Consider the following 26830-nt stretch of genomic DNA (forward strand, 5'->3'; position numbering starts at 1 on the left):
CCAATTAATGTGCAAGTATTGAATGTTAACCCAATTTGATAAGATGCTGCCATGCATCAATCAGTGGACAGTCTTAAATATTACTACACAGGAAAATTTCGTGACACTGCTGACAGTCTGACTACAACAGTGAATACATTCTATTTCCAGACATATTAGACTGGGATATGACAGTGTCAAACATTCAGACCTTTGGGTATTTCATGCAGACCTATCTGCTACTGCAATGCTGCAGTTAGGTGATATGATGACGAGAACCTTTTGTAACTATTTGAAGAAAGGTCCCCTTTTTGCAGTAGAATTGATCTTTTTGCCAAATGTAAATTTCAATTCTTTAACCTGATGATTTGTTTGTTTTACCTCAGATTAATAAAAATTGAGTGATTTTCACTTTGAATATATTGATATTGGTTTAAGCCATCAATAAAAGCCCTCACAATTTCCAGGGAAGGGGAGGTGGGTGGAATTCTAGAATGTGGGGATTTTCCTCATGGAGACATGGCTGTCAAATGGGTAGAGGTTAGGGAGGAAAAGCAGAAGAAATTGGAGGAATGGAGAGCTCACGATGAGGAGCATACAAACATAGCAGGGATCTTGGTCTTTCTAGATTGGCACATCATTCAAGCAGATGGTAGATTTTTCTACATCCAGCCAATGATGACCTCTCACCTATTTCCTGATCAAGAATCTATCCACCTTGACCTTAAGTATATTCAAGGCCTCTGCTTCCACCCCGTTTTGAGGAAGGGTTTCTAAGACTTGCAATCCTTTGCTGTATAAACAAAAACTCTCCTTGAATGGGTGACCATTGATTTTTAAACAGTGATCCTTAGTTCTAGATTCTCCCCGCAAGAAGAAACCTCCTCTTCCCATCTCCCCGGTCACAACCCCTCAAGATCTTATGTTTCAATCAGGTCACCTTTTACTCTTCTGAATCTCAGTGGACATGAGCCTTGATTGTCCATCCTTCCTCATCAGACAACTTGCCCATTCTAGATATTATTCCAGTAAGCTTTGAACAGCTTCCAGTGCATTTTCTGTCCTTAAATGGAGTTCAGTACTGTATACAAATCTTACCAGTGTCCTTGCAAGTGAAACGTAACTACCTCCTCGCATTCAATTCCGCTCATAATAAAGAATGACATTCTATTAAATCTCCTAATTGATTGCGACCTGCACACTAACTTTTTCTGATTCATACCCCAGGATACCCAGACCCCTCTGCAATCCCTCATCATTTAAATAATGCTGCCTTTTTGCTCTTCCTGCCAAAGTGGTCAACTTCTCATGATATTCTATTTACCAGACATTTTCCATTCACTCAGCCTCCTTATGCTCTCTTCACAATCTGTTTTCTAACATAATTTTTGTCATTAGCAAATTTAGCTACCATAAAATTGGCACTTTCTTCAAAGTCATTTATATGAATTGTAACAATGAGTGGATCTAGAGCTTGGGGAGGTGACAGATAGAGAAGGATTTCAAGAGAAGCATAAGAATTATATATTTATGGAGTTGGGAACATGGGAAACTAATTTTGATCAGGGTCCACAGGCTTTAAGGATTTTATGTGAGGTGTAGTATGGGCAGCTGGCTTTTGAATGAACTAAAATTTGCAGAATGTTAAAGGTGAGAGGCTGGTCTGGAGAGAATGGAAGCTATCAAATGAAATATTATGATATAAAAAAGTCAAGCTTCAACCCACACAATGACCAGGGACAGGATCGAGCAATGATAAATGTATGAACTTTATAATAGAGACTGAAGACTTAGTTCCAGGAAACTACGGGTCATGCTGGACTGGATATTAGATATCGAGGACAGAATCTGGTGTCTTGTGTATTGGTTAGAGATCCACTGAGAGACCTCTGCTGCCTTTTCTAGGAAGGTTGAGCCACTGCGGAGGCCACGGTTGCTGATGCAAGAGAATCCATCAGTCTTAGATTTTCAAGTTGCAATTCCTGACACAGTAGACTAAACAGCCAGGCAGAGTCAGAACACTGTATCAGTACAACACATGGAGTCTTTTATTGGCAACGTGCACAAACAAAGATAGGACAAGGGGAAATGGGTCAGCTGTAACGGGAGAGGGTAGCTCCTAGCAGGCACCTTCTTGCCTGATCTCCATTCCTCGATTTGGACACTGGGTTGTCTTTGATCATGGGAACCCGCCAACCCACCCCAAGTTGACAAATTGCTCTCGGGATCAACGCTATTGTGAACATCACAGAGCAGCAGGGTTAACCAGGGCAGCAGTGGGCTCAGACCTTTTAAGGTCTTTAACACTTTAACGTCTCAATTGGCAGTGCAGCAGGAAGGTCCACCATCGACCTACCCACGGATATGCCCTCACCGCCTCAGGAGGTAAGGAGGTATTGTGGGTTGTGGTATGTAGTTAATCAAAATAACTGGTGGAACTCTGGAGTTGTTGATTTTGTTCTTGAATCAATTCTGTTTCTGTGGATGATATCCTGACGATGCACTTCATGAATGAAGGATAAATCTTCAGAGCAATCTAGATCTAACAGTATGAGCAATAGGAAGAGAATCCATTTCTGAATAGGCGACACTGAGACCAAGTTAGGGCACTCCCATTGACAGCAGAGTAGCTGCATCAGAGTAGAATGGTGTTGGCAGCTGTGAAGTTTGCTGAGATCTCATAAGAAAAGAGGACATAATATACTAGATGATATTTCTCAACCACATGCCTAATAGTGCATTGTTTCCTTTGAAAATTTGACTTGTTTCAGTATATCTAACCATATCCTATCCCATTGATTGTCCAATTTAAATATTTCAGATCTACTTCTGTTTGAGATCATTTGTTAGCACAGATTTTGTTCGGAATCCTAACCTTATAGAGGTTTACAAAATTATGAGGGGCATGGATAGGGTAAATAGACAAAGTCTTTTCCCTGTGGTTGGGGAGTCCAGAACTAGAGGGCATAGGATTAGGGTGAGAGGGGAAAGATATAAAAGAGACCTAAGGGGCAACTTTTTTTACACAGAGTGTGGTACGTGTATGGAATGAGCTACCAGAGGAAGTGGTGGAGGCTGGTATATTTGCAATATTTAAGAGGCATTTGGATGGGTATATGAATAGGAAGGGTTTGGAGGGATATGGGCCGGGTGCTGGCAGGTGGGACTAGATTGGGTTGGGATATCTGGTTGGCATGGACGGGTTGGACCAAAGGGTCTGTTTCCATGTTGTACATCTCTATGACTCTGTGACTCTATCACCATGCTACAGGAGTTTTGTTTTCACTTTGCAAGTCTTGCTTGTAAAGTGCTTTACATGTGAGACCTTAAATACTGCAAGACACCACCATGATTATATTGTGCCTTTCATTTTGAAATCATGCCCAATTTTCCAATGGTCAGAGTGTAGTGTTTCTGACGTGTAAATGAAAGTTGATGGAATCTCCATTGTAATGGAATCTGAAATTGAAGATTCTTCTGAACAATTCCCCTACTTCTGGAACCCTCTGAAAGCCTCCATTTAAATTGACAAATTCAAATGGTGCCATTAAAGTTAAGTGAATTATGACCCAGGAAAAGTTAGGCTTTTAAATATGCAGTCTGACTCCTGCGGAATTATTAAACTGATCCCCTAACTTGCCTCTCATACCCACAAAAATACCTGTCCCAGATACCAACACAGTATGGAGCTGGCATCCCTTTTCACCCTGGCACTTTAGAACCACACCAACACACCCAGCCACTGACAACCCCTACATTGTCAGGAATCAAAACTGCCTTCACCCCCATCCCACCAACACAAAATAAACTGACTACTCTGGGGCCTTTTTTTAAAAATATATTTCCCACATCTGGGTGTCCAGACCCAACTGAAACTGCCTTCCCCCACTCCTAGACCCACACCATCACTTTCCTGCTCTGGACCAGATACCCCTGCTGTCTCCAATTCAAACCCAAGGACACAACTTCTCTTATCTCACCCATCCCAAGCACCTATGGGCCTCATCATGACCTACCCCCCTGTCACCAAAACCAAACGCTTCATCACATACCTGCCCACCTTGTATTATACCCATCTGGCACACTAGCTCCTGGCATCCCAAACTCTCACTTGCATACTTACTTAGAAACATAGAAAATAGGTATAGGAGTAGGCCATTCGGCCCTTCGAGCCCACACCACCATTCAATATGTTCATGGCTGATCATACAATCTCAGTATCCCACTCCACTTTCTCTCCATACTACTTAATCCCTTTAGCCACAGGGGCCACATTCAGCTCCCTCTTGAATGTATCTAACAAACTGGCCCCAACAGCTTCCTGTGCGAGAGAAGTCCACAGGTTCACAACTCTCGGAGTAAAGAAATCTCTCATCTCAGTCCTGAATGGCTTACCCCTTATTTTTAGACTGTAACCCCTAGTTCTGGACTTCCCCAACATTAGGAACATTCTTCCCACATCTAGTCTGTTCAATCCCATCAAGATTTTAAATGTTTCTATGAGATTCCCCCCTAAATTTTTTTAATTTCAGTGAGTACAAGCCCAGTTGATCCAGTCTTTCCTCATATGTCAGTCCTGCCATCCCGGGAATCAGTCTGGTGAACCTTCGCTGGACTCCCTCAACAGGAAGTGTGTCCTTCCTCAGACTAGGAGATCAAAACTGCACACTATACTCAGGGTGCGCCCTCACCATGGCCCTGTATAACCTTTTAACAGCAGCTGTCAAAATGGCTGTCTGTGAATATGGACATTTTACTTTTCAGCAAGTGACAGCTGACTGTTGTGAAAAGATGGCAAGCTTCTGTCCAAATGGAGAACTGTCTTAAGGAACTACAGCTCTACATTACTGAATGAACACTGATCACAATCTCCTTTCAGAAATGCACAGCTCTTTCATACATAAAAAGGAGTGAGAAAAACGCTGATCCTCAGAAAGTCCGACTCCATGTTTTTTTATCCTACACTCTTAATTTCTACTGTGCTAAAACGTCTGCTTTTATTAACTCTGTGTTTTATTTAAAAACAAAAGAAATCAAGCATTAGCAGTTACTCTGCCACTTTTATTGCTAATGCTATATTGCTACAGCTTGATATCACTTAAGCCAATGTTACACAACAATGCAACATATCTGAAAACAAGAATCATCCTCATTATGTAATGCTTTTGTTCTTATTAATACATGTGCGTATGAAGAGTAATGACCACTGAAAGAATACGTAATGATAGCTATTCATTCTTCTGTATTGTCTGGACTTGCACATAAGAAGTTGAAGATGTATATAATAAAACAAAGAACTTTGGATGCTGAAAATCTGACACAACAACTGAAAGTGCTGGAGAAACTCAGCAGGTCTGGTAGCATCTGTGGAGAGAAAGCAGTTAGTATTTCATATCCATTGACTCTTCTTCAAAGTAATTAGTTAACTGAGCTGGTTAACTTTAAAGCATTTAGGGGACATTGGACCCAGTAAACACCTACCAGATTGATAGAAACATACTGTTTTGTTAATTTATGTCTCTAAAAGTCAGAAAAACAACAAAGTTGACTATTCTGCATTTTTTGATAGAAATTGTATGTGACTCATTAGAAAAAAAAACTGAGATGAGCAAGGGAAATATGTGACCAGTGTTGCCATAAGCTAAAGAGCCACCAGTGCAGAATCCATTAAAAAAATATTTTGTACTATGATAAACTGAATTATGGATGCTTGTAAGCAAGTTGCTAAATGGATGAAAAGAAAATGAAAGAGCAAGTAAATCAGCTCTTTGTATTTTGGAGTGATTCCAAACATAAAGCTTGCCAGTGAGATAGCAAATTCTGCTGAATGAAAACATTTTCTGTTTATTGTGAATTCATTAAAGCTGAATGAGCATCTGCTGATCATGAGATGCATCTTAATTTCAGGGCCTTGCTGCACAACCAGGCATGCTTTCTAATTGTGTGCAATAATAGCTTGTTTGCCACTGCAATGGTAAAAGGAATTAAACTGCGATGCACAAAAAAAGATGATATCATTCAAAGGATTAGGCTGCATTGCCAAAGTTGATAAGAGGCTTCCTCTGACTGAATTCATTGTCCCTTCTGAGAACAGACATCCTGGAAATCGGACACAGATGTGTGTTCGGCTGCCTGTCAGCACTGATTAGATCCCTTGTGTTGAGAACTTTATTTCAAAATTTCGCCAAACCTAATATGTGGTTGTACTTTGCTTGATGTTACTGGTGATTTTACTTTTTTATCCGCTAATATAGAGTAGGCAATCATGAATTGGCAATCTGTGCTATATCTCTCTTGGTTTTCAATTTCACTAACTTTAATTCCTATTGGAAAAGAAAATGGAGGATGGTGTAAAATCCACTAGGAACCCATTTTGAACTAATAATGCAGAACAATTTAATCCACAAAAATCCTCCCTTTAGGCAAAAGACAGCATATGGCAGAAACAAGTAACAATAAAACTCTGACTGTGACTTGTAATATGAACAGAGTTTCAGACAAATTATTATTTATTACATAGGACATCGACTATAACAATATGATTTCGAGCTAGCTTATTTACCGGTTGGTATCCTTAATTTTTTCAGTATGTTTTATTACTTTGGGGATTCTTTTCTACCCATGTTCATTCCATTTTTTCCATTTGATTTCTATTTTCCATTGACATGAGCAGCTTTTTCTTATTAGGCTCATTCTTCCACACGATGGCTCAGTGTTTAACACTGCTGCTTCACAGCGCTAGGGACACGGGTTCGATTCCAGCCTCAGGTTACTGTCGGAGTGGAGTTTATACATTCTACCCATGTCTGCGTGGGTTTCCTCCAATTTCCTCCCACAGTCCAAAGATGTGCAGGTTTGGTGGATTGGCTGTGCTAAGTTGCCCATAGTATCCACAGATATGCAGGCTAGGCAGGTTACCTATGGGAAATGCAGGATTACAAGGATATGGTAGGGGTGGTGGGTCTGATCAGGATGCTTTTTGGAGGGTCGGTGTGGACTTGATGGACCGAATGGCGTACTTTCACACTGTTGGGGTTCTATGGGTCCTGTTACAATAGTTAAATCATTTGGATTCTGCTTCCGCCGATGTTAACTTGGTCTCCTACATAACTACAGCAGAGTTTCTAGGCCAATTTTGTTACTCAGCTTGAACTAAGATTACAGGCAGACAAGATAATGAAAGACCTCCTAACTATTTGACATTTCCTCACTGCCAGCACTTACTAACCAAAGTACTAAGCACCAGACATGGCTGGTCATACCAAGGAATTATTGCCATCTTTTTCACTTGTTTACATGTATCATTTTACTGATAAAGAAAGACAATCCCACTCAAGATTGACCTATTTAGTCAGTGGTCACTATAACAACATGGTTGGAACTTTGAACTGTGTATGAAATAATATTATCCAATTTGATATATTACTGTCAAGTGTACTGAGGTAAAGTGAAAAATGTTATCTTATGTGCTTTACAGGCAGATCATACTATACAAATGCCTCAGGGTAATAGAACAGAATGCAGGATTCAGGGTTATAGCTGCCAAGAAGGTGCAGAGTGAAATCAACATTAACATTAAAGAGGTCCATTCAAAATTTCCTGTTCTCCTCAATACGACACTGATAGAATTTTCCTCTGAATCGAAAGATTATGAGTTTAAGCCCTGATCGAGAGATTTGAAACGAAATCTAGATTGCAACTTCAGGGTTGCAACTTTTAGATTATGATGCCTAGCCTTTCAGGTGGATGTAAAAGATTCTGAGGCTCTCTTCAAATAAAAGCAAGGAAGTGCTCCCAGCATCCTGGTGAACATTTATCCTTCAACCTACATCTCAAAACAGATCACTTGTTTTAATTAAAACGACTTTGCTGTTTGTGGGCGTTTCCTTAGCCTATGGGTTGCAGTGGTGCTTCCTACATTTCCTTTAATTCAGAAGTGCTTCATTGATTACAAAACACTGCAGGGGCATATTGAGATCATAAACACACTTTATGTTAGTCCTCTGTTTCCTTTAAATACTTTTGCTGTCACATTGGAACATAATCCTGACCTGAAGCTGTGTTATTGCAGCATTGTTGGATTTCACTGATGTTGCAACAAGATCTGATTCCAGTAATTATTGCAAATAAACAACTGAAGAATAAATTCAACTCATGAACAAAGTGAATATGCTACTTTTTGTAGTTCATTTATCAAAAGCAAAAAATGAAATCTATAACCTGAGAAATTCTACAAATTGAAAGTTCAACACTATAAGGATGCTTTTAACATGCAGGAAATGGACGGGATCAGATTGTTTTACATCCCACTACATTTTACATAATTTTTCAGGTCAATAATTGTAAACCAGGTAGTAGATTGGATCCTGTTAGTTTGCGCTGTCTATGTTAGGTTAAAGCTCCCTCCTACTTTTGGCAAGGAATTAGTGCAGCCCTGGTTGTGTTGCGTCATTTTCAAATTGGTTTTCCTCTCCTTTCTGGCCTGATTGATAAATTCTAACAGAGGGGGTCCTGCCCTGTCTTAACATTACACAGGAGTCAGAGTTAGAGGAAAGTTAAGCTTCCCCCAAACATTAAACCAGCTTTGCTTCACTTGTAGCAGGCAGCACGTGTGTGCACAAAGTAGGTTGTATTGTCATGCGGGTGCCCTGAATAATAAAATGGCCAGCAATTCAAGAGACATAAACTGGCATTGGTAAATGATACAAATGAGGGATCCAGAATGAGGCAGAATATTTCCAGATCAGCACTAATATCACATCAGGCTTCAGACCCACCTCCTTCTAATGGATCTGAAAGGTGTTGCTCTGGAATGCCATTAGCATTTTATTAGCAAAGGTGTACCAGTGCAAGGTTTCCTCTATCATTTGCATAGTACCTGGAGCAGGATATAAGAGAGGGAAAGTTTATAGGTCTAAGTCCTGTTTTTCTGCACTCAGGGTTCCAGAATTTTGATCAGAAGATATTTGTCCTTCACTGTGGTGTTGGCTTTAACATGCTACTGTTGGGATGATATCATCCTTGATATGCATTCTGATTATCCTAACTGTATTATTTTTACTTTCCCATCTGTTTTCCTTGCAAGTTTAATAATTATAAAATACCAAAGTACTTTTTCCTCCTCATTTTTAAATTATACTTTTTTAATTTTACAAACTGGGAGAAAAAAACAATTGATTACATTTGAAGCAGGCTTCACTATACATTTTCCTGCAAATCTAATTATTTGTGAAAAATATTCTCTTTTCCCCAGAGTATCAGAAACAGTGAAAAGGATCATTTTTGCAGTTGTGTGATGAATGCACTAATCTGTACAGCTCCTTCTACAGAGACAATCATTGTTTTATAGATGAAGTATTACTACAAATTGTTCAGCTTTCCTTTATTTTTTGTGTTCTAATTTCCCCTGCTGGGCATGTTTCATATGCATCAGAAGATCACCAGAGAAGAACAGCTGAGACTAACTATTCCATACTGCAGCACTGTTCCCTACATCTCTGTCTCTCCCTTCTCCCTACAAGTCAGGCACACAAACTGACAGTGGAATATTAATGGATGCATTGACAAAGAAAATGATCAATATCACATTAAAATTATATCCAAATATAATTAGCAAAGCCATCAACATTGCAGAATAGTCACTGTGACAATTATTATCAACAAGAGCGACAAATTGTAAATCCATTGAAAGAAATGGAGCTGTGTTAATTTTCAAAAATAATATGAAAGTACAGGTCAGGTTTTTTGACTGAAGTGAATAACACTTGGAAAATCTGTATTTAATTCAATGGATAAAACATTAATGGGATCCAAAGCAGACTCTATTCTCATGGTATTTATAGAATGCATCATGCAATCTTATTCAGAACAGAGGCCAAAAATTTAAGGTTGGGGCTTGCAAATCTCATTGAAATGATCAGTATATGAAATATGTAAGAATAAATTCAACAGTCTATAGACATATGTCTGTAGGCCAGAAAAGTGTCAATATAACTGGTGACCCACTCATTTAAAGAAGAATTTGAGGTTCTCAAGCCAAGGCATTACATTGATTCAGGTAGTTTGAGACCCTTATTGACTTGAATAGCATTTCAATAATTTCTTGGAGGGTAACGAAATCAGGTACTGTGTTCTTTAGTAAACATATGCCTCAATCCTGAGGATGCTGGAATGTTTGACATTAAACATGTCACTGTTTTATCTGAATAAAGCTATATTGTTAAGTCATTGACTTTCATTAATAGTTAAAAGGTATATTGGACTGTTCCTTTATGACTCTAAGTAATGTTATGAACATTTCTTTTTTCGTTCAGATTGTAAGTGTCGGGAAGCATGTCAGAGGATACCACTATGTCTTGGCCAACTTGGTAAGTACAAGATTATTATCTAAATCTTCCATTATATCTAGTTACATTTTCAAAGTTTAGTTTCCACCCAGTTTTAGGTTTAGAGTCGATTACATTCCACCACAGAGTAAGTGGAGGGAGGAGTTCTCCAAAGTTAATTAGTGCTTTTGATATTTACAAGTTACTTATTGTCCACTATAAAGTGAATAAGTGATAGGTCAAACATGTTGGGAGGTGAAACAAGGAAAAGGAGGATATACTTGATGATAAATATAGAAGGGTGGAAAAAGGAAATTAAAGTTTCAAATGTAAAATTTGTTCAGTGTGAGTGCTGTTAGGTAAAACCATGAGTATGCCAACAGATTTTTGGGGCTTTCTAAAATAAGGTAAAAGGTGATCACAATACTGAATAAATGATGCATTTGTACAAAACATTAGTTAGACCATGTTTACAACATTTTGTATAGTTTAGGTACCCCATTTTAGAAAGGAAATTAAAGGCAAAGAGAATGCCATTTGTAGTGATCATGCCAGAGTGAGATATGCTCATTATGAGAAGCAAATTGAAATACTCAAGCAAAGAAAAATAAATTGAGAGCTAATGTGATTTTTTTTACAATTCTGGAAAACTTTGTCACAGCTAATATGGAAATACTGTATCTTGAACATGGAGTGTGTTATCATAGACTATGTCTAAACCGAAAATACTCTTTTCAACATCTTTTAAACAAACCTTTGCAAAATATTTAAGGAGAAAGATTCAAGTTGAATGGGAAGAGGGAGATTATTCTAACAAAGAATCGGCTCAGACACAATGGGCAAAGTGGTTTCCTGTTCTGAAATGTTAAGGTTTTATTATTTTATTTATACACTTGAACTAAACATTTCCCAGATTTCTTAGTGGGTTATCAGTGATCATGTAAGCCATACAGAACAGCAATATCTTGGATTCAATCCTTTGTATTGACATAGCTGATTTTGACATAGGCAGAAGTGAGTGCCACTAAAATAAAACATAGAACTGCTGAAGATGTGAATCTATAACAGAAATTGCTGGTGAAACTCAGCAGGTCTGGCAGCATCTATGGGAAGAAAGCAGAGTTGATGTTTCGAGTCTGGTGACTCTTCATCAGAACACCGGACTCAATGTTAACTCTGCTGTCTTCCCACAGATACTGCCAGACTTGCCGAGTTTCGCCAACAATTTCTGTTCTAGTTTCAGAAGTGAGTGCGGAGATCTGCTCTCGAGGAAGGGAAATGGTCCAGAGTTCCCAATCCTGGCTACTGCCCAGCAAATCCCTATTATGAGATCACTTTGATGACAGGATCAGTCCAAAAGGATGTGAACGTTGTTCTCCTGGCAAAGCTGAAAACATTTAAAAATTCTTGCATTATGTGGTGGAAAATAGTCATATTTTAGATCTTCAAACAATCAAAACTTAATGCTACAATCCAGAGACTGGTCTAAATTCAGCTTATGAGCAAGGTTTTCATTAGCTCAGTCAAACAAATGGTGATTTTATTGAAAAATACTCACTAACTAATGCCATTCAAAGTTTAGTTTCCACCCAGTTTTAGGTTTAGAGTCGATTACATACCACCACAGGGTAAGTGGAGTGTGACTGATGACGAGAGATGGATTGAACCATAACTACATGATGATTGCTAATGTGATTGCAGGGATTCAAGGATATATCGCTGGATAGATTTATGCATGGAGGAGCAAATGTAACAGGATTCCAAATCGTGGATTACAACAGACCTGTTGTTACTAAATTCATGCAGCGTTGGAAGAAGTTGGATCAGAGAGAATTTCCTGGAACTGACAATGCTCAGTTGAAGGTAAAACTTTGACATTTCAGATGACAGCAGTAAAAATAGTGATTTTGTAGTCTAGAAATATCAATGCATTATTGTTGATCATCTTCATATGGTTCTGTTCTAGCTGGTATTATTCATTTTATTTCAAATGGATTAAAGATTATATTAAAATAGAATAGAAGAATGTCATGGGCATGTATTAAATGTTGATCCAATTATTGAAAGGCAGTAATGATTTTTAAAATTATTCAGTAAGTATATCTTTTCTACTACGTTAGTTAAGAAAAGGTTAAAAAAGATGAAAAATGTAAAATATCACTACGGATCCCTATAATACGCTCTCACCAGTCTTGTGACCAATTTCATTGAAGAAAATTGTGCAGAAATCTTTTCTTCATGATCAGAAATTTGCTTACAAAATTGGATAGGCTATTGAAATGGTTATAGGAATTGGAAATTCCCCAAGTTAGTTAGCGCAAAATGTCTGTTGCTTACCAAATTAAATGATTGGAGCCTGCAGCAAGCATTAACTATGTAGTTGACTGGCTGCACACCTAAGCAGTGGATGCTAAATCAGAAGGGAACAACATCTGTTAAAGTTAGCCTGCACCTATTAAAGGAGAGGTACATTGTGTGAGGTGCATTCAATGCTCAAAGTTACCCTGCAAATTATGCTGACATGGAGGCAAAACAGAAGAATACAGTAATATTGGTAAAGAGGAATTCGGGTTATGTTTACTGGATTTGCAGTTGGATGAATCATTCATGGAGAGTCCTGAGAGAGGATGACAATGGTTGCCAGCCCTTCAGGGTCCCTGCATCTGTTTGCAGTACAGCTGGAGACATGGGTTGTTACCTGCTGATGGTAAGGCTGCGTAGCGTGCAGTAAACCAACGCTTGTTTTAACATCTGTTTTGCGGAGTACTGCAAGGTTTGTCCAGTCAGGTGCAGGCAATGAAAGTATTGCTTAAGTACCCCAATAGTTTACTTTCCCATTTTGTGTGACAGCTCAGCTTCGTTTATATGCACGCTGCCCACGTCTGTATGGGTTGCACATCAAAATCTGGAAATAAATCATTTAAAGGAGAGATTGTATTACTTAACAATCATACATTGCTTTGCTTTGGTTTGGTGTGTTAGCTCCAGTGCAGATGCTGCTGTAGCCTGTAACATGATTAAAGCATCATAACAGCTTCCAGGATACCCAGCATTGATTTGCAATTTAAGCTGGGTGAGCTGATCACACACCAAATGGATGATGAAGGATGGAATCCAGGTATGATACAACTCGGAGCTGCCTTTCAAAACAGTATGTTTACATTCAACAACACGCTGCGATTGGGAAGCGTGAAGTAAATGGCAACTTCTCTGGCAAATGAGCATGAAATATGTTCTGCTGTCTCTGTGTACAGACTCTCAGTGATCTCTCTTCTATAATAGTGAATAACAAGTATGTTAGCTAGCTCGTTGAGCTGGAATGTTTGTTTTCAGACATTTTGTCACCATGACTAGGTAACATCATCAGTGAGAGTCTTTGTTTCGCCTGTCCTAAGATGTGTGCGTTGTCCCCTTCAAAGTGGTGTCCCCCTTTGTCTGTATTTATGGAAACTAGTGATAGTGAGTTGTGTCTTTTGGTGGCTAGTTGGTTCTCACATATCTTGGAGGCAAGTTTCCTGCTTGTTTGTCCAATGTAGTTTTTTTTTTACAGTTCTTGCATGGTATCTTGTAAATGACATTAGTTTTGTTGGTAGTACCTAATGGATGCTTTAGGCTCATTATTCACTGTTTAATTGTGTTGGTAGGTTTGTGCGCTACCATGATGCCAAGGGGCCTGAGTAATCTGGAAGTCATTTCTGATATGTCTTTGATATAAGTTAATGTGGCTATAGTTTTTGGTTGTGTTGTGTCTGCTTGTTTGGGTTTGTTTCTGAGGAATTGGCGGTTTGTGTTTATTGGGTACCCGTTTTTCTTGAAAGCATTGTATGGATATTTTTCTTCTGCTCATTGTAGTTCTTAGGTGTTGCAGTGTGATGTAGTTCATTGACATAATGTCTTGCTCCATTTGAGGGAGCTGGGACGATTGCTTCTGAAGTTAAGTATTTGGTGTGTGTTTGTTGTTTTTCTGTAGATGCTGGTTTGAAGCTCTCCATTAACTCTACGTTCAACCGTCACGTCTAGGAATGGGAGTCTGTTGTTACTCTCCTCCTCTTTTGTGAATTTTACGTCTGTCAGGATTTTGTTGATGGTGTTGTATGTTTCATCTAATTTGTTCAGTTTTGTGATGACAAAGGTGTCAGCCACGTAGCGGACCCAAAGTTTGGGTTGGATAGACGGGAGGGCAGCTTGTCCACACCTCTGCATTACTGCTACCGCAGTAATAACTTGTTTTGTAGGTTTTGTTATTGAATGTGAAGTGGGTGGTGAGGCACAGGTCCACTTGCTTGAGGATGTTGTCTTTGCTAATGAAGTTGGTGCTGTCTGGTGTTTGTGATCCTGGTTTTCCTAGTAGTGATGCCAGTGTTTCTTTGGCCAGGTCGATGTTAATTGATGTGAAAAGGGCTGTAACATCAAAAGAGACCATTATTTCATCCTCTTCTATCGATACACAGTTTTCAAGAAAAAGGACAGCCAATAAACACAATCCACCGATTCCTCAGAAACAAACCCAAACAAGCAGACACAACGCAACCAAAAATTATAGCCACATTATCTTACATCAAAGACATATCAGAAATGACTTCCAGATTACTCTGACCCCTTGCCATCATGGTAGTGCACAAACCTACCAACACACCTAAACAGCAACTAATGAACCGAAAGGATCCATTAGATACTCCCAGCAAATCTAACATTATTTACAAGATACCATGCAAGAACTGTAAAAATAAAACACTACATTGGACAAATAAACAGGAAACTTGCCACCAGGATACACAAACATTAACTAGCCACCAAAAGACACGACCCACTATCACTCGTTTCCATACATAAAGACAAAGGAAGACACCACTTTGACTGGGACAACACCCACATCCTGGGACAGGCAAAATCTTAGAGGCATGGCATTCTAACCAGAACTCCATCATTAACCAAAGGGTTTTAGATCCCATCCACGTTCCCTTGAAGAAAAGAACTGGAAATGACATCACCCACCTTATGAAACCAAGACCTATAAATAGTGAGGTGGGACATATCACCAGCGCTTCACCAGAGACTCTCACTGATGATGTTCCCTAGTCATGGTGACAAAATACCTGAAAACAAACCTTCCAGCTCAGCAAGCTAACTTATATACTTATCATCAACCTGAGCTATAAACCTTCTCAAAAATCACTAGTGAATAACAAACTAGCAGATTTTCCAAATAACACCTGCTGCAGCTGGGAAAGACCTATTTGCATACACATTCATGGCCATGATCACTTTCATTGCTACAAGCAATGGCATTCTCACACAATTTTATTTAATAACAGACTTCCTGGAGGAACTCCTTAGTAAATGCAGATCTCTGTTACATGGTTCTTCATTGAGGTTCAGGTTGGAAAATTGTTCCCGAACACCTGGGGTGAAAATGGCTTCCTGTCCAGGGCCCTTGTGGCTCCTGTTTCCCCCCCACTTCCAGAAACCTGTTCCTCTTTATGTCAGCTCCCTATCATGCTGTAGTTCAAGTATACATGCAAAGTTTCTTGCTTTAGACCAAATGGTTTATATCGAATCCTTGAAGACAAAGTCCTTCAACATATTCCAAATGACTCCCTGTACACTGCAACTACTTTAAACACATCTACAAATATAAAAAGAGCTAGTAGAAATCACAGTGCAACTTGACAAAATGGCCATATTGGAGTGCAGAGCCTGGTAATAGACTAGTAGCCCTGCTATCAAATCAGCTTTACACATTGATGTGATGTTACTGTCTCTGTGACCTACATTCTTGTGGTGGGTACACCTAGGTGTGCCAGTGTCCTCGCAGTGAATGCCATTTGAGTGGAAGAATAGCTCAAAAGAAGTGTTAAAGAACCAAATCTCAGTCTTTATGCGTTACCGATCTGCGTAGAATGGCAGTATTCTCAGTTGATGTTTCTGTATCTAACTGTTTTGAAAACCCTTTCTTTTCTTTCTGAAATAGTTGCAAGTTTGAATTGAATATCATTGATTGTTTGTGAGCAATTGTTGTTAGAGACAATTTTGAGAAAAATGTGCCCACCACATTCAATATAGGATTTGCCCTCAAGAGACTAAGTTCATGATGGAGCAGATGGTATTTGATGTCTGCAAAGAACTGACTTGATGACTCTGATGACATTCTCATCCTGTCATTTCCTACAATGTGCTGTGTAATGATCCTCAAGAATGCTTTACAAACTACTTCTCTGCGAAAGCTACCAAGTCTTATGCACGAGGAATGCTATATAGTCAGAGAAAACAGCATTTTTCTCTTTTTAAGCAAAAGGGAATTAAAGACAAATTAAAACTTAATAAATGGTAGTGCCAGGTTTTCTTTTAAGTGTTTCATGGGATTTGGGAGTTTCTGACAAGGGTGGCACTTATGGGCAATTTATTGGCCATCCCTAATTGGGAAGCTGGTGGACCTCCCTCCTTGAATGGTTGCAGTCCTTGGATGTGGATACACCCACAGTACTGTTAGGGAGAACGTTCCCGGATTTTAACCCAACCACCTCCACCTGCTTTCTCCCTAACCTTCTCTCCAATATTAGGCCAAATGTGCTGATGTTCACTGATCGAACAATGTTCATACTGATCTGCACTCCTCACTTAAGGAAGCAGTCCATGCCCTATCTTCCTAAGTAAAAACAATGACTGCCCTATCTCCCTAAACCCTGTCACTGGAACATTCCTTGTGAAGACGAATTTAAGTTGCAGTGTCTGGTGTTTATGAGTTTGGTGAGTGAGGATGCCATTTAATCAGGCAGGATGATGGCTTTTGGGGACTGCACCCCCTTCCTGCCTCCAACCCGATAAAGTCCAGTTAAAGCTTTTAATTGAGCAATTATTGTAATTAATGTCTACTTAAGGGTCACCTTAAGTCACCGGTGTTAGGTGCAGCACTTGCTACATAATACATGACAAACTCACAGAGTTATTGACTTACACCCAGGCATCTTCCCTCCTTCAGAAACACTCAGTGCCTCATCAAAGGAGCTGACAATGTAATCATGGACTACAGAATCATTCCCTTGCCCTTGCTGTTAATCCCCCTCTCTCCTTTCTTGTGGCCCTTCCTTACTCTAGCTTGTAATTTCACATTGTTATTAGGCCTTGAATGGGGTGCTATCCTGGCAGGAGCAACTACCTCCACAACAGTGCTGACACTTAATGGAGCTATTTCTGATTGGCCAGCAGCTGGGGTTTCTATTCTGAGATCCTCGATCTATTCCCAAAAGGGAGTGATATCAGGCACTTGCAGCTGGCAGCCAAGACCCCACTGCTTCCATACGTTTCCATACTGCCCTGATTTAAAAGACAGTTTTAACTGATGCGGTGAGAGCTTCTTCTGTTAAGGTTTAAATGTGTATTGGCTATCAAGTGGTAAGTGAGATCAGTTCCAAAGACCAAACTCGGTTTGCATTTCAAATCAATGTACTGCTCATTTGATAATGGTAAGATGATCTCTTCTATCAGCTCACTGCTCAAGGTGCTGAAATATTGTGTGTTTATGGATGATGATTTGAATGAGTGCATGAATCAGGAGTTAAATAATAAAAAGCAAAAAATGAGAGCCATGAGCTTAGAGCCTCCAATTGTACTTCATCTGACACTCTCTATTCCTTCTACTCCTCTAGAGTTACTGAGCTTATTTCATAGCGTTGAATCGGATCAGTTTGGTGAACCATCATGTACATGCACTGTTAGTTTCTAGAAACACAAATTGCTACCAACGGTGAGCTTTGTGTTTTCATTTGAAGAAAATGATCTATTCCACGATGGGTTCTATAAGTATAAGATTAGATTAGATTTTAGATTACATTACAGTGTGGAAACAGGCCCTTCGGCCCAACAAGTCCACACCGACCCGCCGAAGCGTAACCCACCCATACCCCTACATTTACCCCTTATCTAACACTACGGGCAATTTAGCATGGCCAATTCATCTGACCTGCACATTTTTGGACTGTGGGAGGAAACCGGAGCACCCGAAGGAAACCCACGCAGACACAGGGAGAACGTGCAAACTCCACACAGTCAGTCGCCTGAGCGGGAATTGAACCCGGGTCTCTGGCGCTGTGAGGCAGCAGTGCTAACCACTGTGCCACCGTGCCGCCCACCGAAACCATCCATTCAGCCCCTCGAGCCTACTCACTATTCAATAAGATCATGGCTGATCTGATTGTAGTCTTAACTCCACATTTATGCCTACTGCTGACAACCTTTCACCTCTTCCTTAACAAGGATCTGCCTACCTCAGCCCTAAAATGAAAATTCAATGGCTCTTCTTCCACTATCTTTCTGGTTAAAAAAATGTTCATGACCCTTTAAGAAAAAAAATCCACCTAGTCACCTCTAACACTTCAGAAATTCAGTGGACGTGAGTTTAGTTTGTCGAACCTATCATCCCAAAACAACTCTCTCATTCCAGGTATTAGGCTGATTAACCTACTCTGTAACGTCTCCGACACAAGTACATCCTCCTTTAAACAAGGTGATCAACACTGACCAATTCCAGATGCAGTCACTTCTATATTTCATTCCCTTTATGATAAATGATAACAATCTTATTAGCTTTCCTAATTATTTCCTAATTATTTGCTATACCTGCATACTAACCTTTTATGATTCACGTATGAGAATGCGCAATCCCTCTGTATCCCAGAATTCTGCAATTTCTCATCATGTAGACGATGTATACTTTTTTATTCTTCCTGCTATTTGCTATAATACAAAATGGCAGAAAATCTTATTATTCATAGTAGCTGCTCTGCTCTACAGGAAAGCTTAAATTTGGCTGTGAAGAACAAATTTGCCAGCTGAAGAAAATTGGCATTAGGATGAAAGACTTAAACTACTAACAGACCAGATGCACCTATCATTCTCCAGTCAACTTTATTGTTTTTTATCGATCTCAACGATGTCTAACAGAAAGTGAGGATGCAGTTTAACTATTCAATTTTGTTTCAAATATGTTTAGATTAGATTTTAGATTAGATTACTTACAGTGTGGAAACAGGCCCTTCGGCCCAACAAGTCCACATCGACCCGCCGAAGTGCAACCCACCCATACCCCTACATTTACCCCTTTTAACCTACCACTACGGGCAATTTAGCATGGCCAATTCACCTAACCCGCACATCTTTGTGACTGTGGGAGGAAACCGGAGCACCTGGAGGAAACCCACCCAGACACGGGGAGAATGTGCAAACTCCACACAGTCAGTCGGATGTTGTTTTCTGATTGTGCTGGGTCCAATTCATTCAAAGGAAAAGAATCATAGAATTGTTACAGCACAGAAGGAGGCCATTTGGCTTTTCATGTCCATGTTAGCTTTCTGCAAGGTCAGTTCAGGTCGACCCGCTGTCCTGTCCTTTTCCCTTGGGTCTGCACTTTCCTCTTCAGGTAATAATTCAATTCCCTCTTGAAATCTCTGAATCTACTTGCACTTTACTTTCAGGTGGAGTATTCAAAATCCTAACCACGTGTTGTGTGTAAACTGTTTTTCTTCATGTTACATTTGTCCTTTTTGCAGTTAAATGAATCTATTCACTCTGGTTCCTCACACTTCCTTCCAACACTGGGAACAGTTTTTTTCTATTTAGTCTATCCAGAACCCACAAGATTTTGAATATCTCCATCAAATCTCATCTTTGTTTTCCCTCCCCTAAGAAGAACAATCGCGGCTTCGTCAAGCTATCCACAATTCTGAAGTGACTCCTACCAGGAATTATTCTTCTAAAAATTCTCTATGTCTCTGCAACGTCTTCACATTCTTCCTGAAATGTGGTGCCCTGAATCAGATACAGTGATGTATATGAATTTAAGCACACCATTTAGAAATGTTCATCATAACTGCATTGTTTTTGTGCCATAGAATTCCTACAATATAGAAAGAGACAATTTGGCCCATCGAGTCTGCACCGATCTTCCGAAGAGCATCCCAGCCAGATTCAACATCCACCGCCCCTCCCTCCCCCCGGCCTTTCCATGTAACCCCGCATTTCCCATGGCCAATCCATCTAACCTGCACATCCTCAGACAGTGGGAGGAAACTAGAGCACCCAATGGAAACCCATGCAGACACAGGGAGAACATGAAGGTCACCCAAGACTGGAATTGAACCTGGGTCCCTGGCACTATGAGACAGCAATGCTAACTACTGTCTAATTAACCACTTTCTCAACCTGCCGTGTCACTTTCAATGGTTTGTGCGCAGGTCCCTCAGCTCCTGCACCCACCTTTGCTGTTCTATACTTTGTTAGATATAGCTTCTTCTCCTCCTTCTGACAAAAATATATTACTTCATACATATCCTGGTTAAATTTCATCTGCCAAGTATCTACCCATTTGCCAGCCTGCCCATGTCGTCTTTAAGTTTATCGCTATCCTCCTCACCATTTGTAATACTTCCCCTGTTTTGTCAGATGCAACTTTTGAAATTGCGTTCTGTAACCAAAATTAGGTTATTAGTTCAGATAAAGATAAAACTGCACTCCACTGGATAGCTTCTACATGTCCGAACATTTGCCATGACTTTCCCTCTCCAATCATTCAGCTAACTTCATATTCAAAATCATCTGTAGTCAATTATAATCAAGTTTAAATTCATAAAAGAACAAAATGCATCAAATTCTCCAGCCATCTTGGTGGTGTACAATCTATTGAGATGATCAAAGGTGGATTTTTTTATTTTATTGCACCAAATATTGGGCGAGTGTGTAACGTGGTGACAGACAGAAGTACTGAGAGAACTCGTCTGATCACATGCCAATCAGCACATCAATGACTGACAAATGCACGTGGGTAAGTTTATCAGCCTATCACAGGCTTTGACACTGGTGCCATGGTCACCAGTAGTTCACAGATCCGAAAGACCACCAGTCGGCAACTCACAGGATCCGGCGGTGAGAAGCTGATTTTTATCATGTGGGAGTGGATTGGAGGAACTTGGGATGTTAATGCAGGGGGGGTGGATTTTAGACGTCACCGATCATTTACTTCTATCGTGCCTTTGATCAGCTTATAATTGGACAAATGGACCACCCTCACCCCTAACCAGGTAGGTTAGTCACCCTCACCTTCCATTCAAGAAAAAAACATATTTCTCATCTTGGAAACATATTCCATGATCATTCCCTCAATGCGTTGGCGATAGGATGCTTGGTCATCTTAGAATGGCTATGAGCTTCCAGGAATCAGGCCAATCTTGCCAGGTTGTCTTCAGCAGTCTGGGAGATCAGTTGTTTAAATGAAGCACCCAATTTGGAGTCTTTGAAATAGGTGTGATGGGAAAGGGCCCAAGCATTGGGGGGCTCAATAATGATACTGGAAGATCATAGGAAACTTGGGGATCAGGGAGCATATGGGGTTTGGCAGGATCAAAAGGAGACTCTGGGATTGGAGTCCAAACGTGGAAGCCAGGAATGTTGGTTCAAAGGAAGGGTGCAGAGCAGAGAATTGTACATTGTGGGGATGGGGAGTCCAGGCAAGGTAGAGATCAAGGAACTAAAATAATGCCAACTAGGGGTAGACTGATTAGGGTTTGAGGAAGAGGGAGAGGAAATGGATTTGCTCTGGGGTTATGAACCAACATTTCCCAAAGAACCAGGAGCAGCTGCAAGTTGGTGAATTCTATTACAACTGAGGGTACAACAGCCTGTAAAGGGGTAATTGAGACCCTGGGAAATGGAGCAAAATGATGTTTGGACCATGGATTTCCATTAGATCATCCACATTAACAGACAAAATAGTCCAATAATTTTTCTTTGTCTTCTGCATGATGACTGACCAGCAAACATTTTTGTTGTTATCAGTAGCTATCAGGTACATTGTGATGATTTTAGGTTGATAATTAAACTGTTTATTCATGTTACAAACCTGACATCTATGGCTAACAAGTCCTAGCACTGGACTTGAACCCAGACGTAGGGCACTACCATTGCACAAGACCTGTTAACAGGGAACTAAATAATGGAAAAACAGCAACTCACCAGAAGAAACAAGGAAAGGGAAAGGAATTTTTTTTTGTACCAAAGGTTGCTGGAGTGGGGGCAAATCAACACATGGTCATTGAAGTAATAAGTATAGTTTCATCACTGATCATATGTTAAAAAGGAGGAATTCAAAAATATCTTTGGTGTGGAGAAGAATGTGATTATGGGAGAGATTGGAATTAACGAAAATGGCATCAACTGGAGAGTCTTACTGTACCTTGGCAGTAAGGGAGATGAATATCAGCTGGTTATGGGAATAATATTACTACCAATTTACCCAGTGAGTTACTATCTAGTTGTTAATTATTGTGGGAAATTTACTTTTACCCGTATTAATGTTGCTTATCAGTGCGATTTTAAAAAGTTACTACAAATTGCACTCTAAGTTAATAACTCTTCTCACAACCAACACCAGTGCCACCACCAGCATCACACCCCCTATCCACCCAGCATTTTATCTCTGGGGCCACCTCTGGTTCCCCCCTCTTCCCCATCTCCAGTTTCTCTTCTTCCCTTTCCAGGGTTTGGCTTTTTACCTGCACATGGATGGCTTTCAGGTCCTTGGAACTCGTACCATGTAAACTGATGGCACAAAGGCACAGGCAAAAATACTCAACTACAAAGGATCCAACCTCTGAGATGAATGCAAAGCTGAACGAAGTCCTGTATTCAGAATATAGGGCATGATAAGCAACAGGTCTCATATGGATAGCACGAATATACCGTTTATGTGATACAAATGTGTTACATTCTTAAATGTAAACTGTAGAACCTGGAGAAATAGACATATAGTACTATATATAATAAAAGATAGAATCTGAAATAAAGCTGAGGCATTATGTCCATGCACTGGCTGGAGATTGAGGGAATGTGTGAAAATAACTTTTCACCCACAGGGTAGTGGGATTCTAGAACACTCTGCCTGTAAGGATTGTGATTCCAAATACAGAGGGTATGTGACAAGTGCTGGATAATGAGATCAGAATAGTTAGCTAGTTACTTTCGACTGGTGCAAACTCAATTAACTGAAGGACCTTTCACAATGCTGTAGCCCTCTCTATGGTTCTATGCCATATGGCTAGAATGCCTCCATCTAGTAATGCAAATGCAGAAAATAGCAGATGCATGAAATATAAAGTCAAAATAGAAACTGCTGTAAAGACTCAATAGGGCTGGTAGCACTTGTGGAGGGGAAAGCAAAGTTAATGTTTGCATTTGCAACTTTGCACCAGAATGGAAATGTCAACTCTCTTTCTGTCTTCACAAATACTGTCTGGCCAGTTGATTATTTCCAGCATTTTCAATTTTGATGTCTCTACCCAGAGAAGTGGAAGAATATAAGCTATATGCTAAAAATAGGAAGAACAGACTGGGAGTAGAATCTATCTCTGAGCTGATGTTACCTGTATTGATTTAAGCAAGAGTTTTTACAGATACAATTATTGTATCTGCAGAAGAAAAGAAGCATAGCATTAACTAAAATTGGACCTTGAATCACTTTACTGTCTCCCTGCTTGTGGAGATCAGCTTACTCAGTTCTAAGCATATTTCTGTGCACTGTCAGCACTTTGTAGTATTTCTACATGTACTGCACATCAAGAGAGACCTTGAGCTCCAGCAGACACTTATTGTGAAGTAATTATTCGGAATTAAGTCAGATAGAAACCACCGTAATGCATTCATTGAAAGGAAGTCAGTAGGCAGTGCAGGGACTGAAAACCCCACTGGGATGATAGAAGTCACTGAGATTGAGAGTCAGATTACGATGAATAAAATTCAGAAATAAAATTTAACTAGAGTACTTACAGATAAGAAATTTCTAAAACATGAAATCATGCATGTCTCAAATGACAGTGTGGCTCTGATCTTCCTCTTAGACAGAATGTACTTAGTATACCTTTATCCAATCTTCCTGCTCATAGAAGTTCACATGCTGCAGTGCCTCTATACTATTTTAATTTTAGTTTGAAGGCCATTTATACATTCTTTACAGTGAATCCAACTGTGATTTCTGGTACACTTCCTGACTTTACCTACTTACCCTTCGGCCTCATTTTGTGATCTTTGTCACACTCGCTATTTTTGGGAATATTAGCTCTGGTTTCAAATTTAAAAGCCCTTTGTTCGGGAAAATTGGAGCAATGTTTCTTTATTATTGCAAGTGTGTTTAATGTTGTCTTTGCCATTCAAATTGTAGGACTGGATTTTATGGGTAGTGGGAGTGGATGGGGAGGCTTCTTCATTCAGTGGAACCCAGACCTGCAATTGTTTTCAACAGCAGCTAATGAAGTAGCTGCTGTTTGGATCGCCATCACAATTAAAGATGGCCACCTGCTGATGAGTGCTGTTGGTCAATCAGAAGGCTCATCAGCCTCAGCAGTAGTACAGCTAGTGGTGGTCACTAGCTGCACCTTGAGGGAGAGGTCACATTGATGGATAGCTTCCTCAAAGTAAGCTAAGTGTAGTCCGTGGGGTGGGTTGGGGGAAGAGATTCTGGGGCCTGGCAGGAGAGGGTCATTTTGGGCAGGCATAACTTCTGCCTGTAGGGGGGCACTCTGTGCGCCAAAGTCTTTCTGAAAAGGAGGGTTCGTGTTGCGGAAGCCACCTGAAGCTTGCCAGGGATGTATCTTGTTGTTCCTATTCTGGCAAAATTTCCACAGAGACCCTTAATTGGTCACTTAAATAGTTCACTTCCAGGTGGGTGGGCTGTTTTGTCACTTTTCCTGCTGCTGACGAGATGGCAGGACAGTGGGAAGACATTGGGTGTGACAATTGCTATCTTCCCTTGACATTTTTCTCAGCAATCCTGCCTCCACAGTCTAACCCCAAGTGGCAAACAGCAACATGTGGTCTAGGCTTTGCCACTTTACTTTCTCCAGAAAGGTAGTTTTATGTGGCTGTTAACTCGAGACGTGATTGTAAACAAGAAAATATGCCAAAATTCCTTGGTGTCTTAGACAATAGACAATAGGTGCAGGAGTAGGCCATTCTGCCCTTCAAGCCTGCACCACCATTCAATATGATCATGGCTGATCATCCTTAATCAGTATCCTGTTCCTGCCTTATCTCCATAACCCTTGATTCCACTATCCTCGAGAGCTCTATCCAACTCTTTCTTAAATGAATCCAGAGACTGGGCATCTATTGCCCTCTGGGGCAGAGCATTCCACACAGCCACCACTCTCTGGATGAAGAAGTTTCTCCTCATCTCTGTCCTAAATGGTCTACTCCGTATTTTTAAGCTGTGTCCTCTGGTTCGGCACTCACCCATCAGCGGAAACATGTTTTCTGCCTCCAGAGTGTCCAATCCTTAATAATCTTTTATGTCTCAATTAGATCCCCTCTCAGTCTTCTAAACTCAAGGGTATACAAGCCCAGTCGCTCCAGTCTTTCAACATAAGGTAGTCCCACCATTCCAGGAATTGACTTTGTGAACCTACACTGCACTCCCTCAATAGCTAGAATGTCTTTCCTCAGATTTGGAGACCAGAACTGCACACAATACTCCAGGTGTGATCTCACCAGGGCCCTGTACAGCTGCAGAAGAACCTCTTTGTTTCTATACTCAATCCCTCTTGTTATGAAGTTCAGCATGCTATTAGCCTTCTTCACTACCTGCTGTACCTGCATGCTTACCTTCATTGACTGGTGTACAAGAACACCCAGATCTCTTTGTACTGCCCCTTTACCTAAATTGATTCCATTGAGGTAGTAATCTGCCTTCCTGTTCTTGCCACCAAAATGGATAACCATACATTTATCCACATTAGACTGCATCTGCCATGCATCTGACCACTCACCTAACCTTTCCAGGTCACCCTGTAATCTCCTAACATCCTCCTCACATTTCACCCTGCCACCCAGCTTAGTATCATCAGCAAATTTGCTAATATTATTAATACCATTTTCTATATCATTAATATATATTATAGAAAGCTGCGGTGCCAGCACTGATCCCTGCGGTACCCCACTGGTCACTGCCTGCCATTCTGAAATGGAGCCATTTATCACTACTCTTTGTTTCCTGTCAGCCAACCAACTTTCAATCCAAGTTAGTACTTTGCCCCCAATACCATGCGCCCTAATTTTGCTCACTAACCACTCAGTGGTTATAATGGGATTACATTGATTGTTGTTTTTCTGTACTGACCTCATTTGATTTTGCATGCTCGCTCGAAGAGTATTAAATTGTGTGGTAGATGAAAGTACAATTGCACCTTTATCTATTTGTTTGAGCCCTGGGCATAGTGGATATGTTCGCTCCCTCCTACTGGACTCTAGAGATGATCCTCTCAGCGTATTAGGAAAGTGCTCAAAGTTGATAAGAACCCCACCAGTTGGACCCACACCTACTCCTGTGTTGTCTATTATACATTTACCTCACTCAGCATTTTGGCCTTTGACATCCAATTCACATTCAGTCTGGCTTAAAATGTCAGAACTTCAGCTGCAGAGAATCCCTATAGTTTGCTCTGTCTCTCTGTTATAATTTGTTCCTATAGTTTCCCCCTTGGGTGTAC

General features: G+C 40.3%; 1 protein-coding gene across 7 annotated transcripts in view; it reads left to right on the top strand.

The window, feature by feature from the left end:
- Positions 1-26830, top strand: part of LOC122550693 (glutamate receptor 4) — a 252123-nt gene that overhangs the window by 65190 nt on the left and 160103 nt on the right. For all 7 annotated transcript variants that reach the window (XM_043691816.2, XM_087988145.1, XM_087988146.1 and 4 more), the window contains exons 5-6: positions 10293-10346; positions 12006-12167. In XM_043691816.2, coding sequence (XP_043547751.1) covers positions 10293-10346; positions 12006-12167 — 216 coding nt within the window. The remainder of the gene's footprint in view (positions 1-10292; positions 10347-12005; positions 12168-26830) is intronic.

Source organism: Chiloscyllium plagiosum, unplaced genomic scaffold (genome assembly GCF_037043375.1).
Source record: "Chiloscyllium plagiosum isolate Xiang-an unplaced genomic scaffold, Cpla_swu_hap1 HiC_scaffold_6, whole genome shotgun sequence".
NCBI lineage: Eukaryota > Metazoa > Chordata > Chondrichthyes > Orectolobiformes > Hemiscylliidae > Chiloscyllium > Chiloscyllium plagiosum.